This window comes from Tamandua tetradactyla, chromosome 13 (assembly GCF_023851605.1).
Source record: "Tamandua tetradactyla isolate mTamTet1 chromosome 13, mTamTet1.pri, whole genome shotgun sequence".
Classification (NCBI taxonomy): domain Eukaryota; kingdom Metazoa; phylum Chordata; class Mammalia; order Pilosa; family Myrmecophagidae; genus Tamandua; species Tamandua tetradactyla.
Genome location: NC_135339.1, coordinates 25348189 through 25365997, shown reverse-complemented (window position 1 = coordinate 25365997; position 17809 = coordinate 25348189). Strand labels below are relative to the sequence as shown.

General features: G+C 54.3%; 1 protein-coding gene across 1 annotated transcript in view; it reads left to right on the top strand.

Moving 5' to 3' along the window:
- The window catches only part of CDH23 (cadherin related 23), a 431052-nt gene that overhangs the window by 299421 nt on the left and 113822 nt on the right, over window positions 1–17809 (top strand). The window contains exons 17-22 of the mRNA XM_077125003.1: window positions 1446–1551; window positions 3693–3820; window positions 8536–8608; window positions 10277–10393; window positions 13968–14080; window positions 15337–15444. Of these exons, the coding sequence (XP_076981118.1) occupies window positions 1446–1551; window positions 3693–3820; window positions 8536–8608; window positions 10277–10393; window positions 13968–14080; window positions 15337–15444 (645 nt within the window). The remainder of the gene's footprint in view (window positions 1–1445; window positions 1552–3692; window positions 3821–8535; window positions 8609–10276; window positions 10394–13967; window positions 14081–15336; window positions 15445–17809) is intronic.

The window sequence follows — 17809 nt, the reverse complement described above, 5'->3', positions numbered from 1 at the left end:
CTGCAGGAGTGCAGAGCTTCGGCCAAGACTCCTGCCCAGACTGGGGGGTAGGGGGAGCTAAACGCTGAGCTGGCGTCCGGCCTCCTCTGGGCCCTACCGTGTCCCTGGCTACTGCTTGGGAAATACACAGTGTCTCTCTCAGCTTAAATTTCAGATCACCTTCTGCAAGCCTTGTGTCTGATGCTCCTTTTATCCTGGGTATGGACAGATGAGTAAAAAAATACAGATTAAAAAAAATAAATAATAGGGGGGACAAGGGTAAAATAAATTCAATAGATGGAAATACTGTGGGTCAATGAGAGGGAGGGGTATGAGGTATGGGGTATGGGATGTTTGAGTTTTTTCTTTTTTAATTTCCTTTTCTGGAGTGATACATATTCTAAAAATGATCATGGTGATGAATACACAACTAAGTGATGATATTGTGAGCTACTGATTGTACATCAGGTATGGACTGGATATGTGTGAAGATTTGTCAATAAAAATACTTTTGAAAATAACTTCAGATCACCACTTAGCAAAGGGATGCTTCCCATCTGGGCGAAGTCATTGAAAGGGGAGCAATCCCTTGTAAGGCCCCTCTTCCAGCTCTTTAAGTGGCCGATGGAGCCACAGAGCCTCTGGGGTACAACCCCACTACACAGATGGGGAAACTGAGGGGAGAGATGGCCCAGGGAGGCACAATGAGCCAGTAGTAGAGCCAGGACTAGCACTCAGGACTCTGTACTCCACCTGCCCTCCTGCGGTGAGTCCCCCATCATGTATCAGTGACCGCTGGCCAGAGACGTCTTACCGTCCTTGCTCCCTCTGAGCCTGGCTCTTCCCACCCTCCCTTCCCTGCTCAGCTCCAGGGACACCAGAGTGATGAGGGTACCCTGAGGCTCTCCAGGGTCAGGGGCCATCTGCAAAGAAACTGTTTGATTCAGAAGAAGGCTCCCTTGCTCCTTTCCAAGTGCCTTCTCCCTTCCTTGTGTTCATGCCACATGCATTTATGAGATACCTGCTATGTGCCAAACACTGTGCCAGACTCTAGCAGCAGTCAGAAACAGAAGGCTCCTGCTTGCATGGAGTGGACAGTCTAGCAAGACAGGCAGAAATCGAACAAGTCATTAGAACTGGGCATGAGAGGACAGGTGCAGTACACAGAACAGAGGTCCTAACATGTTCCAGAGGTCAAGAAGGGTCTCCGTGGAGTGGAGATGTTCCAGCGCCCCAGCATGTGGAGGGCAGCAGAGCATCTACTGGGAGCCAGAGGATGGCCTCTAGCTTGGGGGCCAGGGGACCTCCTGAGGGCTGGGGCCTAAGCATGAGCCAGGGCTGCATCATCCAAAAAAGTGGCTCTCCTGTCCAGGGCGTGGGAGGGCCAGCCCTCTCCCCACACCCACCCTCGCTGGCCCCAGGATCTCTGGGGGCTCACAGGGCCCTGTCTTCCCTCCTCCTTCCAGGCAACGGATGAAGACTCCCCTCCCAACAATCAGATCACCTACAGCATTGTCAACGCCTCCGCTTTTGGCAGCTACTTCGACATCAGCGTGTACGAGGGCTACGGAGGTATGTGACAGAACCAAGGGCCCAACCCAGGGAAGAGGAGCAGGGGAGCTAGGTGGGCACCTACACCATCACTCCTCTCCCAGGAAGGGTCCGTCCATCCTCCCAGGATCCCTCTGGAAGCTGCCCACAGCTCAGGACAGCATCTGGCCTGAGACTGCCTTTCTGCAGGACTGACACCTATGCTTCAGACCAGCCATGACTTTCTGTGGCCCTGTGGTCCACAGCCAGCCCTGCAGGCCAGCTGAGTAGCTGATGTTTCCAGAACCTGCAGGGGTCCCTATTTATTTCTTCTCAAGGCTGCCCTGAGCAGATGTTAGACGAGCTTCCCTAGCCTTTGCAGGGTCCCAGGGCCATGGCCCACCCTTCCCTGGCTATGGCATTTTCCCCATTTGCCATCTCCCCTTGGAGCCCTGCTAGGCCCGGGCACAGTCCCACCCTCTGGACCTTGCCCTGCCTGCCCTGCTGTGAATCCTGATCCCTGGAGCAGCAGCAGCAACTTGGAACTCTAAGAGCCCAAAAGATTTTGAGGATGAGGCAACTGAGGCTCAGAGACAAGAAACCACTCGCCCAAGGTCACACAGCAGAGCTGTGGAGTGTGGCTCATGAGGCCATGCGATGTGGCTCCTGGTTGCCTCTGAAGGCTCGTCAGTCAGCACCCCCTTCAGCCCCTCAGCAAGCTCTTCCCTTACAGTGGTCACCTCGCCTCCACGTCTTTGCAGAGTCTGTTTCTTCCTCTGTTCTTCCTCCTGCCCCTTTGCCCTGCCTCACTTTGTCTGTTAATCCCATAACCTCCAGCTCGCTTTAGGGGTTCATATGGATGGCCCTTCCTTGGAGAAAATTTGCTGATGCTTGAAGACTGGGTTAGACGCCCCCCCAGGCAGAATGAGTTAACAATTGAACAACTCTGGGTCCCAGGCTTATACCTGCTACCACCCCACACTCATGTTCAGAGAAATGCAATCTCAGAAATTATGGTCTTGGTCCCAGAGACTGCCACCCATGCATTCTATTCATTTAATCCACCTCCCCTTTTAAGAAAAGCAAAAGTTTCATGCTTCTGCCTACCCCCTACTCACATTCTCCTTCATCTAGAGGAATCCATCTTTAGGATTATTACTAATGCAGTAGCTTTGTTTCTACTTTCCAAATAGAAAGTTGCAATTTAATATATTCTTTCAATACCTTTGCAGCCTACACCTGCCCCCTACTCCCAAGCCAATATGTCTTTCCTCCCCAGCTGGGAAAGAGTCATTAGTAATGGTAGAGTTCAGACATGTGCAGTAGCAGCTGGTATTTGAGGGCAAAAGCCCCTGGCGCAGCTCTCCTCAAATCCCACCTCTCAGCCTATTTCTGAAACTGGCCTTGGCTTAGGGGTTCTTCAGCAACCTCCAGAGTTCTTCCTAGGGCAAGTTCTATCACGCCATAACCTGAGGATTCCCAGTGGGGGGTCTGAGCAGTGCACAGAGCAAGCCACTGGGTAGACAAGCAGAACCCACAGGGAGAAGGGAGGAGGGGAGCCAGGAAAGAGAATAGAAGGCAGTGAGGAAAGAAAAGGTAGGGCCAGAAGAGAGTGATGTGGGAGCTGCCATCTGCACCCACAGCCTGGCCTTCGGTGGTATTCCGACACTGGGCAAAAACTGGGTGAACCTTGCGCTGATCTGAAGTGGGGCAAGGTTAACAAGGGCGGGCTAGACCTGTCCTCCGGGCAGCTTGCAGACCAATGGGGAAGAATGTATAAAGAAAAGATGAGTGGGTGAGACAGACAGACAGACAAGCAGACAATAGCACCTAGTGGGGAAGACCTCAGGCAAACCTGGGCTCTAATCCTGGCTCTCTCAGTTGCTAGCTGTGTGACTTTAGACAGGTTACAGAACCTCTCTGAGTTTGGCTTCCTCCTATGTAAAATGGGATTAGTAACCATTACCTCCTGTGGGCTCAGCACAATGCCTGGACCACATCAGGCAGCCAGCACACATAAGTCAAGGCAAGGCTCCAGGAGTTCAGAGGCAGGAGGGGAAATGAGGCAGGGCAGGCCGAGGCCTGACCCAACTGTACCCTCTCTGTCTGTCTGGGAGCCCTGGCAAGGTGGGCATGCACAGCCTGCAACAGAGGGGCTGGGTGCCCTATTCCTGTCATTTCAGTAATCAGCGTGAGCCGCCCCCTGGATTATGAACAGATTCCCAATGGGCTGATTTACCTGACGGTCATGGCCAAGGATGCCGGCAACCCTCCTCTTCACAGCACGGTGCCCGTCACCATCGAGGTGTTCGTAAGTACCCAGCCTTGCTCTTCCAGCGGGTGGTGTGTGTGTCCCGGAGTGCCGGCCCTGCCCGAGCCCGGCCGTGTAAGACTGTGTCTCCGCAGCCCTGACTATGCCCGCAGCTTAGACAATTGTCCGGCAGACTGTCCCCTCAAATGTGCACCAACCCCTGCCATTGCTGGAGCAACCAAGCTGCCTCCCAGCTCAGGACCTTGGGGAAGACCCAGCAACCTGCAACTTCAAGAAGAGACCAGTTGTCCTGCTCGGACTTTATTTGGGGCCTCAGGACACCCTCTGTGGGGCAGCAGGTGCAGAGGCCACACACTGGGAAGAAATGTCACAGAATGCTTCATGTATAGCCATGGTCTGTGCTGGTCAAGGCAATTACTGGATGGTCATCTTCTCTCTTCTACTTCTAGTTCTCTCCCTTCCTCTTTCTTTTTTCACTTCCTTTCTCCTTCTCTAAAGATCTGGAGGGGCTGGAACTAAACCACATCTTGTCTGACATCAATATCAAGCACACCTCAGTGCATGCTCTGTCTGAGGTTATCAGTCGCTGAATCCATCTCCAGTACGCTGGTTCACGTGTGCCGTGCTGCTCCCCCAGCGATCCCAGGGATGTGGTGCAGGGTCTGACAGCGGGACAGCATGCCTGGCCCCTGGAGACTGCCCCACACGCCCGTGCGCACACACACACAGCCTTCGCCACCAACCCCCACCCCCAGCTGCCGGCAGGTGAACGCAAGTTGATGGAAGAGTTAGTGCATTACCAACTCCTCCCCAGATTACCAAATTTGATCCCCTTGTCAGGTTGGGGCATACATCGTGATTTGACATAAGCTCAGGAAAATCTCGCCACCACCCCCCCAGGAGGCTGGCTGGATGACCCTCCTGTCACAGTCACTTTGCCAGCAGCCTCTGGTGCTGCCCCTGACTTGGCTCCAGCAAGCCTCATCCTCTCCACCTGAAGACAAAGCACCAGGGCCCAGCTCCCGGGGGACAGCTCCTTGTCTGAGCCCGTGGGCCCCGCTTGCTTGCTGCATAGGATGGAGCTGGAGGTGATGGAAAAGTCAAGGCTGATGGCTGAGAAGGGTGCAAGGAGCAGGATTCCGGAGTGGTGTGGGAGGGTGAGCTGTACAGAACCAGTACACAAAGGGGAGGCAGAAGACATGTACAGGCAAGAGCTGATCCGCAGAAGCCTAAAAACGTGCCTGTCTTTAAACAGCTTCCACCCTCCTTTGAAATGCTGAGGGGATACAAAGAACTAGAAGGGATTCCCTGCCGATCACGGCCACATCCTCATGTTTTTTTTTGCCACACAATCCTGACCCTGACCACATCTCTTCAACCTGACCTTGGTTTCACAGTCTTGACCACAGCCCCCAAGCCCTCCTTAAATCTGGCCACACCCACAACCCTGATCCACCTCCCCATCACTTTGGACCAACCAGTATCCTGCTCTGCTCAAGCAAGTGTGGAATTCCTTTTGTGTGCAAGGTACAATGGCAGGTGATGAGAGGGATGGCCAATGAAGAGGGAACCTGCTCCACCCCCAGAAACTAGTAGAAATGGAGGGAACCCTGGCTTTAGGGGCATGTGTTTGAAGCTCTGCCATCACCTAACCATGTGGCCTAGGGTTAATTATTTTCTTCTCTGAGCCTCAGTTTCCTCACCTGCAAATGGGGATAACAGTGTAGCTGCCTTGTGATAGCGTCCTGAGCATTAGATGAGATCATGCAGGTGTTGAGACAAACCAGCGTGCTCCAGCAGCTTCCAGGTTATCTGTGATGCAAATGGGAGTCCCATTGAGGTGGCTGGGCAGAGAGGGGTCCCTTCTAGGCTTTGGGGAAGCCGACAAAGGAGAGGGGAAGAGTAGAGGAGGGTTAGGGAAGTACGTCGGGGCATTCTACACTAGCCCAGGGACGGGCAGGCATAACTGGCCACATGGGTTGAGTTCCAGCAGCATGCCAGGTGCTTTCACAAGACATAATCTCTTTCAATCCCATTTTATAGATGAAGATGCTGGGGTTCAGGGAGAGAGCATAGCTGGTCCAAAGTCACTTATCAGCTAGTAAGTGGCATAGCTGAGATTGGAACCTAGCCTGACTCCCAAATTAACATTCTTTGTCCTACACCCATAAGCCTGGGGCCTTGGGAATCCCTCTCTGCACATGACTGAGACAAGTACCTCCCAACCTTGGTGTGCGCAGGGGTCACCTGGAGAACTCATTTCAAATGCAAAGTCTTACTCAGTGGTCTGAGCCCTGAGACTCTACATTTCTGACAGGCTTCCGGGTCATGCTGATGCCTGGTCAGGGGACCGCACTTGGCATAGCAAGGCCTTGGTAAAGCTGCCTTTGTGAGATTGTCCCAAACCCCGGTCTCCTTCCCAACCTGTGGCTCAGCTGAGGAAGGGGCCTGGGGAGTGTGTTTTTTTCTCTTGGCCCAGCCCACCTTCAGCTCCTCCAATGGGGCTGGAGCAAACAGGAAGAAGGCCAGAGGACTGGACTAAACTTTTATCCACTGTGAACAAAAGAGAGCAGCCAGTAGCTCCCTCTCTCATACCCAGGAGTGGGGTCTCCAAGTGCAGGTGGGTTAGAGGGACAGGAAGCCACCTCACTGCCACCTGGCAAGCCAGGTGTGCTCTGGCATGGAGCCACAGCAGCCTGGTGGAAGGGGCACTGCAAATCCACCCAAATGTGTGGGCGAGCAGGGCCCTGTGGTTTACATCCTTCAGACCCTACCCTGACCCCTGGCCACAAGAAGATCTGGCCACAAAGACAGATGCCACCTTGGCTGTGAATGAACGTTGTCTCGAGTGAGCATTGGACAGCATAGTCACTTGTGTCTAAGGACCCCGCTTGAAAAGGTCACTGCCTACGGGTTGATTTTGCACGTGGGTGATTTTTAAGTAGCTGTCATTTGGCTAAGCTGCTGCCTCCATCCACCAAAGGATTTTCTCTCAAGTAGAAAAAAAAAAAAAAAAGAAAAGGCAGCGGATGATGAAGCCATTGATGGCAATATTTAAGGCCCAGGTTAGGGGGGCAGCCCCAGGAGACGGCTGGGGAAGGAAGGAGGGAGGGGGCTGGAGGGGCCAGGTGATTCCTTTTCATCCACTGCTTGTTGGTTTTTAATAAAGAAGTCAAACTCGGTTTGTAGATTTCCCATTAGGGAACAATAAGCTTTTGGAGAGGGAACTGCTGAATTAAAACTAATAGCGAATGCAGCGCCAGGATCCGGGGAAATATCACCGCTAATAAGTTTCTGCCTCATGCTCTGTCACTGACATTCTCAGCACTGTTTCACGCAGCCAAGCAGAAGGCTTAAATATATATGTATATGGGCACTCACACCCTTCCCATGGGCCAGGGCAGTGCAGCTGTGGTGATGGGGCATTGGACAGCAGGTAAACCCTGAGACCACCAGTTCTCTGGAGCTGGAAGAGGGACAGGTCAGTCTCAGCCAGTGCACCATGCAGAGCCCATGGACAGATTTGGGAAGGAGAGGGGCATTCTTTTCTAGGCACTCCACATCCCGGGGATTCTCTGAGGTCCCAAGGGTGGGCAGCCAGCTAGCAGCCCTCTGACTCTTGCATGTTTGCTCGGCCAGAAGTGCCTTCAGCTCAAAGAGGCTTAATACAGGATCCGCGTCCTCCAGGGGCCTTTGGTTCCGTGGGGAAATGAGAGCCTCAGAGAGGGAAGTGCTGGAGACGGCGGCACCAGGACTGCCCAGGGGCCCTGTGACTCTGAGCCGCTGAGAAGCTGCCCCAGCTGCTGGCCTCTGGGGAAAGGGGCGGGTGCTGGGCCGAGTGGGCCAGGGAGGCTTCCTCAAAGTGGGGAACAGGGAGGAATTCTTGTTGAGTGATTGCAAAAAGCGGTTGGTGAGGATGAGAGTCTTCAAGGGCAGGAAAGCTTTCCCTGATTGAAGAGGATGGGAGATGCTGAAGGGGGCTGGGGGGCTGAAAGAGGCAGCAGCTGCATCTGGGCCTGGCTCCCCCAGAGAAAGGACCCACCCCACCCTGCTCTGGTCCAGCCCCTCAGCTGTGCACCAAGCCTGGCCACTGCCTCTCTCACCAACCTGGGGAAAGGCTGGCATGGGTAGGACTACCCCAGAACTGGAAGTGGGGGCGAGGCCTCCAGGCCAGGGAGAGCCCAGGAGGTTGGGAAGCCTGTTGTGTATGAGGAGGGGTCCAGCTGTACCTCCCTGCAGCCAGCCTCAGGGATGGATTTCAGGAAACAGCCCTCCCCCTGCCTCTCTCTACCCAGCCTGCCCCTGTGTGCTTCTGTCTCTTCTGGCCTTGTTGATCCTTTCTCCTTTAGTTTCTAGAAGGGTTGTTAGAACCTTCCACCATTGAGCTGGAAGGGGAGGTCTGAGTGGGCATCCCTAGCATGGAGCTGATGAGTTCAGGTGGAGGTACTGGAGCAGAGCCTGGAGCTCAGCTGGGAGAGTTCATGGACCTAAGAATTAGGGCAATTCCAGTTGCTGTTGCATTCTCCGTCTCCCTGCTCTCTCTAGCCCTTCCTGACCTACGCATATATTTCCTTGGGTCCTTGGCCAATGACCCAGCCAGTGGGCCCCCTGGCCTGCTTGTAACAGCCCAGTTGGCCCCAGCTATGCATAGAGCCCTGTCCAGTGCCCATCCTCCCACCTGGGGCCAGCCACAGACAGCTGACCAGCCCCCAGTGCCTCTTTGGCTCCTGCCAACCTGTCGGTTTTCCTTCCAGGATGAGAATGACAACCCCCCCACCTTCAGCAAGCCAGCCTACTTCGTTTCCGTGGTGGAAAACATCATGGCAGGTATGGGCCCAGGCCGGGGAGAGCATGAGGTAGGGAGCTGGCTTCACACGGACCCGTGGCGTGCAATCCCAACTTCACATGTGAGATTTAATTCCGTGAGGTCCATGGCCTCATGTTTGTTTCCTATGCCCAAGCCTCCTGTGACAAATGAGAGAAACTTTGGAAATGTCCAGTAACCTGCCAGCCTACAGCTGTTGGCAGAGCACCTGGCATGGACAGACACCCCACTGGGCAGCTGCTCCCTGCTCTCCTGCAGCTACAATCTAGCAGGGAAGAGAGCACTAACAAAATAGTTACAATGCTTAAGTAAATGAGTGCCTGTGTGCAGAGAGTTTAGGAATAGGCAGGCCGCAGGGGCTGTGATTGCAGAAGGGATGAGTTGAGCTGCCCTTGAAGGACTGGGAAGGTGGCAGGACCCACCTCGTAGAGCCCAGGACCACCAACCCCACACTCAGGTTCCGGGGGACCTGCTCTGTCCTCTGGGCAGGCTGCCAGCTTCACCCTTAAACCCATAATGGGCTATTCATCCTCGCAGGGAAAACTCCCTGTTACAGCTGCTGGACTCAGGCGTGGCCTTCCCCTGCACCACTGAGCCTTCCAAAGGGAGCCTCTAGGCACCTCCCTAGTGTCTGATGATGAGCCGGGTGGGGTTCTGAGCTTTGCCCAGTACCTGTTCCCCAATTCCAGGCAGGACTGGGAGTCAGATTAGAGACCCACGGCTACTTGGAAGGGGCCCGACCTTCCCCTCCCACAACCTCCCTCCTGTCCCCAGACCCTCCCAGGGACTGTTGACTCATCAGCAAAATAGTCTGTGGCTCAGGAAGAGGTAACTGCAGGTCAGACCCAAGCCCTGCATGCTTCATCCCATGTAATTCTCACCAGCACCCCCATGAATTAGATGTTATCGTTAGACCCATTTTACAGAGGAGGAAGCTGAGGCTCAGAGACGTGAAGGCACTTCTGGAGGCCCTGTGGCTAGTGAGCAGCAGAGCAGGGATTCCAGCCTGAGGGTAGTGACACCAGCAGCCTGCAGGCTGCACCGCCTCCCGCTCTGCCAGGGCCCGCAGCAGAGGGTAGCATGGGGGCCTGGAACCACAAGCCCCGCGGGTGCAGCCTCAGGGCAAATTGCCCCCAGGGCCTGGCCAGGGCAGCTGGGAAGGTTGATCCCCCAGGCCAGAATTTCGTGGAGGTGGACATGGAAGGAGGGTCTTACCTGCCCACTTAGGAGAAAATAAAATCCCTTACAAATTCCACTTGTGAAGAAGATAAAGTAAGATTAAAGCTGACTACAATAAATGTAGAGTAATTTAATAAGGAGTTCCATTTCTTTTCGACTCAGAGTAAAAGCTGGACAGTTTGAGTATATTGAATGTGGTGGCCAGCAGGGAAGGGGTGCGTGGGGGGAGCGGGCGGTGCTGTGCTTTCCGAGGCTGTGCCAGAAGGGCAGAGGGGAGAGGGGAGAGGGACCCCACGCAGCCCACCCGTGGAGCCTTGTCGCTGAACAGCTCAGGGACCTGTGGTTTTCCACTCTCATCCATGGGCGGCCCTCTGGGCAGGTCATCTGCCTCCCTGAGAGCAGGTCACCAGGTGGTGTGACCAGCACTCAGTGGCTGTACCAGTCCCACCCTCAGGCCTGAACAAGCCACCCCACCCCTTGTCTCCTGGAAGGAGCCACGGTGCTGTTCCTGAATGCCACCGACCTGGACCGGTCCCGGGAGTTCGGCCAAGAGTCCATCATCTACTCCTTGGAGGGCTCCTCCCAGTTTCGGATCAACGCCCGCTCGGGTGAGCCCCTCCTGCCTTCTCTCCATTCCCCGGGGCTGGCTTCCCCTCTGGGCCAGGGTCCCTTCCCTTTCACAGGTGGCCCTTGTTTTGCAGAAACTGACTTTGAGCACCTGGTTTTACCTCTGAGCTATTCATTTGTGTGTGATGACTGATCTTAACAACAACAACAAAAAAACATTCACAGATTAATTTATCCATGAAAGGTTTTCTTTCAATAGTGAAGAGCCAGATGACGTTTAAAATGTGTTCTGTTTTACAAAAGTCTGGTTAGCATGCCACTCTTCAGGGACAACTTTATTCAAGCCTGAGTGTCCTCCTCCCTCAGCTGCAGATGTCGTTCTGGAACCCTGGCTCTGCCCCCTAACGCAGCTGCCTGTTCTTGGGCAAGTCATTCTCTGTGCCTCAGTCTCTCCATCTGTAAAACGAGGATGACCATATTAGGTCTGCCCTGCAGATTAAATGAGTTATTGCAGTGAAAACCCTCAGAATAGTTCCTGGCACATGCTAAGTGCTAACCAAGTTAAGTTACCATCACCACAATCACTATTCTCTCCTTGTCTTTTCACCCAGGGGCCTCCTTCCCAGCTGGCTGCTCGGCCCTTGTAACCCCCCCTTCTCTCTTCTTCCTCTCTCCATTTACTTCCTTCTGGCTTTCTCTCCTCCTTGAAGGAGGGAGGGGGATGGGGGCAGAAAAAAGCACAAAAGCTCCCCCGGGTTTTCCAGCTGGCAGCTGGGAAGGACTGTGACGCTTGGCGCATTCGTTCTCCGTTCCCCCAGGACTTAGAGGGGGCCTGCTCCTGGCCAGGTGCCATGCTGGGTGCTGGAAGGGATAAGATGGGTCCCTGCCACCCTGGGATTCCAAGTCAGTTTAGTGCGCCTTGGAGGGCACCCCACTTCCAAGTGCCCATTTCTGAATTCGTTAAGGAAACCCTAGATACTAAAGAGATAAACTCTGAAATCTGAACCCAAAAGAAATCTTGATTCATTCAGCAGTCCATGTGGGTGTTCAGTAGACAGCCAGCCACGTGGTGATTCTGGGACCCAGGCTCCTTCTATGTTATGGCCCCATGGTCATTGCAAAAGGGGAAAAGCGCATGGTAGAGTATGTAAGGAGGCTTGTATGGGCAAGCCTGGGAGGACCAGGCCATAGCCCCAGCTAGCTGCATAGAAGGGGTCTGGAGGCTGTAATCCCTGGCTTGGCAGCCACTTCCCGGCGAGAATTCCGGAAAGCAGTTCTGGAAGGGAGACGAATCTCGGTGGATGCCGGCCATTGTCGCTGCTGGTGGTCAGTGGTCCGGGAGGGCATTCAGTCTCCCACATTAATAATCCCTTGCTGGCCAAACAAAGCCTGCCTTCCATCTCTGTCATGGGTACAGAAACTGCACACAGGGGATCTGGGCTAGCCTGAGCCTCTCCTCCCACCTCTGAAAAATTTGGAAGAATTCTCCCTGCTCTCGTGAGCATCTGCCCCCCAAAGTCCCCATTTCTAGGAGGCTCAGAGTCTTATCATTAACTAACACTCCCTGTCCTGGGGGGCACATGTTCCTATTATCCCCTTTTTCCAAATGAGGAAACTGAGGCACAGGAGAGGTTATATAACTTGACTGAGAACTAACAGAGCCTGAACTTCTGTTTCCTGAGCCCAGGCTCTAAATGTTACATTCCCCAGAGCCAAGTTAGAGCCCCGTTCCTGCTCCCCGTTCCTCCGCCCCGAGACAGCAACGGGCAAGCTGACCTTTCAGCACCCCCGCCCCTGCCTCCCCACTCAGGGACTCCGTCTCTACCCCGGGGACTTTAATGATGACAGGACATTTCTTTGCTGCCTTTAACACGTCTCCTTTAGCTCCAAAAGTGTAAGCATTATCTTCTGAGTTCCACGGTCAAATTAGCCAGGCCTGCTCTGCAAAGGTGGCCTTAATTGGATCTAATTTTCCAGACAGGATGAGTGATCTATCATGCCGACAAGTTCATGTTTAAAACTTTTTAGACATTAATTTCTTCCTCGCCCTGCCAATTAATCGACACCTACCCCGGAAGGAGTGCAGCTCAGTGGGCGGACTGTTGCCCCTCGTCCATTGCTGACCTTAGCACCTTAGCTGCGCGCATCCACACCCCAGCCCCCTGCTCAGGCCTGCACAGACCAGAGGACAAGAGGAGGAAAATGTCCGGGTGGAGAGATCTGGCTCAGTTCCCTTGTTTTATGGTAGAAGAAACCAAGCACAGAGAAGTTAAGTGACTTTCCTTGGGTCACACAGCTCAGGCAATGGGGATAAAACAACGAATAGCCCACAGATCCTGCCCTTGGAGAACTCACAGTCTTTTGGGAGGAAATTAACATTTTCTAGGTTTTGGGAGCTGTGCTTACAGTTATTTAACCCTCATCATGGCTCTCATTGGAAGGCAAAATGATCTCCATTTTACAAAAGAGAAAAAGGAGGCTCAAAAACATTATGTAACTTTCCAAAGGCTGAGCATCTGGAAAGGGCCATAATCAGGATCAGATCTGATCTCCCTGTCCTCAAAGTGTGGGCTTGTTCCCATGGCTCACGTGAGGTGGCCGATGGCCTGGCTGAAGTAACGCACAGAAGTGGCTTATGCCAGCCAGCCCTGACTCATGATAGCCAATTATTCACCTCTCTTGCTAATTCCGTGTTCAGTGCCATCAAGTTGGTAGCTTAAAACGAACCCAGATGGGAGTATTTATACCACAGAAATGGCAAATACTTTATTTTCCTTTTGGGGAGTTAGTTGTTAAACATTTACCAGCACACCTCTGCCAAAGTGACTTCCATTTTTTAGTTACACCAAAATACAAAGAAATGCCCAAATAGGCTGACAAATTTGCATTTTAAACATTTATATTTAACAGGATAGCTTGTTTGCATACTAAAAAATGCAAGGCAATGTGAATTAAGATTATTTTAAAACAATTCATTCTCAATGCGCTCCGGGTTGAACTGTCCTGTAGTGAGTCACAAGCCGGAACACGTGTGAAAAGCTTGGTGTTTTTCAGTCCTGCCGCTCTGTCTCTGTGCTGCAGGAAAAGCGGTGGCAGGTGCTGTTCGGAGCTTTCTATTACATTAATTCAATCCATTCCCACAGTAGCCCTGTGAGGCAGGTCCTATTATTGTTCCCTTTTGGACAGATAAGGAAACTGAGGCACAGAGGATTTAAATGACTGGTTCAAGGTGATAAAAGGCAGTAGATGTCAACAGTTTAAATGAGAGGTCCTCAAGGACTGTGAATTCAAGGCCAATGGCCCCCCAGTCCCGTTCCTCAACCCCCCAGAACCAAGCCAGTTTTTCCCATGCCTGAAAATGCTTCCTCAACATGGGGTGATATTGTCCCGCTCCGGGGGGCCAGTTCCTAAGGCCTGGGTGCTGCCCCTCCCCGCCGAGCACCACCTCTGCTCCTTGCCTCCCGCCTGCTTATTGTCTGGCACACGAACACACGCACACTGCCAGCTTGTTTTGATCTGGCGAGCATCCCCCTTGCATGCTCCTGCTCTTTCCCTCCTTCCCTCGCGCTCTCCTAGGGCCATCCAGACACTATCACCCACTCCTCCGCCCCGCAGGTGAACTCACCACCACGTCCCTGCTGGACCGTGAGGCCAAGTCTGAATACATCCTCATCGTGCGAGCAGTGGACGGGGGCGTGGGTCACAACCAGAAAACCGGCATCGCCACCGTGAGTGCCTGTCCCTTTCATGCCCCCAGCTCTCCACCTTCCGGCCAGGTGGCCACTCCACAGTTCGTTTTGGGCGTTGTGGGAATGAAGGTGACGAGCCCAGCTTCAGCTAAGGTCAGCCAAGGTCAGCACTGAGGCTACCACTGCTGTGGAGGAAAGGCATTCCCACCTGGGACATGGGGAGACTAAGGAGGAACAGAACAAAATGCTTTGCTTCCCCTCCGTCAAAAGGCCACCTGGGCAGGGAGCAGAAGGCAAGAGCCCCATAGACCCCTCCCACCTTGGCATGGCCAAGAAACAGGAGCGGGCCTTCCTGCCAGGGATAGCAGCTCAGAGCAGAAGGCAGAACCCTGGAGAGTCCCTGCAGGCTCCTCACCACCCCGCCTCCACCTCTTATGCTGCATCCCTCTGGTGAGGCAGAAGGCCCAGAGCTCCCACCCAAGCCTGCTCACCCCCACAAGGTGCTTCAGAGAATAGAAAAGTAGAGGAAGGAAACTGGGGGAGTCCCGAATGAGTTCCCGGCTGCAGAAGTGAGTGGGGGGAGTGAGGAGCAGTAGGACCCTCCATGGAGAGGGATCCAGGAGGACCAGCTGGCAGGTCCCTGCAGCTACCATCCCTCCTTGTTCCCCATTCACCATCTTTGGTAACCACTCGGACCTCTCTACCGGCCTCTCTCTACGGCCCTAGCTCCACCTGCAGCAGCTGCCTCCTTTCTTGCCCAACCAGAAGGGCTGAGGCTGGCGTCTCTTGGCCAGATGGCCAGGGACTTGGTAGAAAAATCTCCAGTGCCCTATTTAATCATGGGGGGCCCCCCATAACTATTAGGAATCCGAGCCTTATAAATAATTTACTGGGCAGCAAGCAGGCAGGGAAATTGCTTGACTTGTAGCTGAGAGTGGGCTCAAGGGATTCTGACAGATCCCCTACTCCAACCCCCTGCCACCCTGTCAGTTACCTTCAGTCTAGATTTTTGGGATGGGGTGGAGAAATGTCAACATCCCAGCAAGGATTTCAGGGGTCATTGCATCCATTTCCCTGTTTCCTGATGGAATGGCGCCTGAACGTTCCCCTCCTGAAGGGAACTGGCTCCCTCCTGTCCTTGAAAGCCCAAGCCCTGCTCCTAAGACCTCAAGTTGGTGGAGCTGATGGACTTAAGCCCAAGATGCTGCAGGCATCTGAGTGTGTTACCCCTAGGAAGCCGTGCGCCTGCCCCACTCAGCAAGGTGCACTCCACAGCGCCCCCTGTGGCTTCGCAGGTGAACATCACGCTCCTGGACATTAACGACAACCACCCCACCTGGAAGGACGCCCCCTACTACATCAACCTGGTGGAGATGACCCCTCCCGACTCAGATGTGACCACGGTAGGTCACGCCACCAAGGCTACCCTCCCAAGGGGGCTGCCGTTCCCACCGTGGGCGCTGTGGGCCTGCCCGTGTGGGGTGATGGATTTCGTGTTTCATCTGAGCCATCTCTTGGAGCTGAGCTCTCTGCACACTGAAAGCTAGTCAAAGCCTGGGGACAGTGGGCTCTGGCTCTATTGAAGGGAGCTTCCGGCAGCCCATGGACAGCGGCGGAGGAGCTAGGGCGGGCTCAGCTGGTAAGCCACGCTTCCCCCAGACCCCCCGGTCCCTCCTCAGGCCCCCAGCCACTGCCTCAGGAGAGCCCCCACCCCATCCCACCATGGCACGGGTGCCCCCTCAAAATACACATGCCTCAGCTCACCCTTGGTGACTTCCGTCACCATGTCTGCTATTGCAGCTGCGTGCAGGGGCACGAGGACTGCCCCGCAGGGCTCTGTATGGGGGGAGCCCTCAGTGTGTGCAGCGCGTGGACATCGAGGTGCCCGTGTGCAGGAATGTGAGCTCTGCCCTCCACACAGCCCGACTGGGGGTGGGAAGGGGAAGCCGAAGCCACGGGGCATCCAGCGTGGAGACCAGTGCCCTGGACAGACCCCTTGCTCTGCTCGGCTCGGCTCTGGGATCCCCATTTGTGAGGCTTCTCTCTCCACCCTCATGCTCCATTTGGCCTTACTCAGGGAGGCTTGTCCCCAGATATCTGCCCCACCGCCACCCAGCCAGCCCGTGATGGCCGTGAGCCCCGATAGCTCAGCCCCATCCAGTGAGCCAGAGGCTTCTCATGAATGCCCCCTCATCCTCAGAACAGCCTCACGTGGTGGGTGGATCCGGTTCTCATTATTCTGTGGAGCAAAACGAGACTCAGAGCTAGTAAGGGGCAGCAGTGCCCGGACTCAAACCCAGGTCTCTTGGACTGTGAGGCAAGGGATTGGCCAACCCTTATTTCTGGCCTAGTCCATGTTTCTCTACAGGCTTGGGGTGCCCTGGCTGTGGCCCAGATCCTGAGGAACTGGAGAATTCAGGGGAGTCAGGAGTAGGGATGGTTGGTAGCTTCTGCACCCAGCTGTCCAGGAAGGTTTGCCCCACACGAGACCAAGCAACGGTGGGCTGCTGTCCAACCTCCCGCCCCTATCACTCAGCCACCAGTCCCGGTAGACCTAGACGGGGGAGGAGGGCCGCCTGGAAGGAAGAGGAGAGAGGGCAGACCCCGGCCCCCACACCCGCGCTGCCCTCCCTTCCACACATTCACAATCTTTGTGACTCTCCACCTGTGTGCGGCACAAGCCCCTGTCCTGAAACCCCCTCCCAGAGATTCCAGTGGAGTAGGGCAGGTGCAAGGGGCAGGGATCTGGAATCTACGATTTTACATATCCCCTCTGGGGGACTCCCTCCAGCCCGTGGCCCAGGTTTGGAAACCACTAGCCTGGGCAGTTTGCAGCTTTTCTCTAGGCCCCCGGAGGGTCTGGGTGGGTGCCCTCTGCTGCCACCTTGTGGACACTTGGGTGCGGGCCCAGGACAGCGTCCTCCCACACAGCCAGGGTCCCTCAGGACAGCTGGGCTGACCTTTAACACCTGTCAAGTCAACTCTCACCTTTGCCCTAAGTTTCTAGGAAATTCCTTCCACATACGGAATTAAGGGGCAGGTGAGGGAGATGGCCCCCAGAGAAAGGCTGAATAACTAGACACCATGGCAGGCAGGGTGAGTCTGCCAGCAAAGAGCAGGTCAGCCTGGGGCCTCGGCCTTCTCCAGGTCTCCAGCCCTCCTCATGTGCCTCAGTGGGCCAGCGGCCTGCCGCCCAGCGCTCCCTCACTCTCCAGGAACCCCCCACAAGCCTTCTGTGAGAACCTACTGTGTGCCAGGCTGGGGCATACAGGACTCACAAGGCTAGGCGTACAGGACACAACAGCTTTCAGGGAGCAATGAGCAGGCAGAGGTGTGAGCCCACCCTTTAGGGCAGCGTGGGCTGCTCCCCACCTGCCACGGGACGGAAGAGGGTCAGGTCACTGGAGCTTTTCAGGAGCCTGTGGTAGTATTTGAGATCTGAAAAAAAATGTCATGACTCAAAAACTCAAAAAGAGAATAGCAAAATCAGTTAATACTTACATTAAACAACTACCAACATAATACAGAAATTTAATGATTTTGTAAAAATTCTATTGTGTTTGGGGACAAATTGTAGGTTGGATTTTCTAGCATTCTCAAGAATGTTCAAGAATACTCTGGGTGTAGACCACAGTGGCTCAGCAGGCAGAGTTCTTGTCTGCCATGCCGGAGACCCAGGTTCGATTCCCAGTGCCTGCCCATGCAAAAAAATAAAAAAGAAAAAATAATACTCCGGAATTCTGAGTTGTGTATGGTAACTGACAGGAA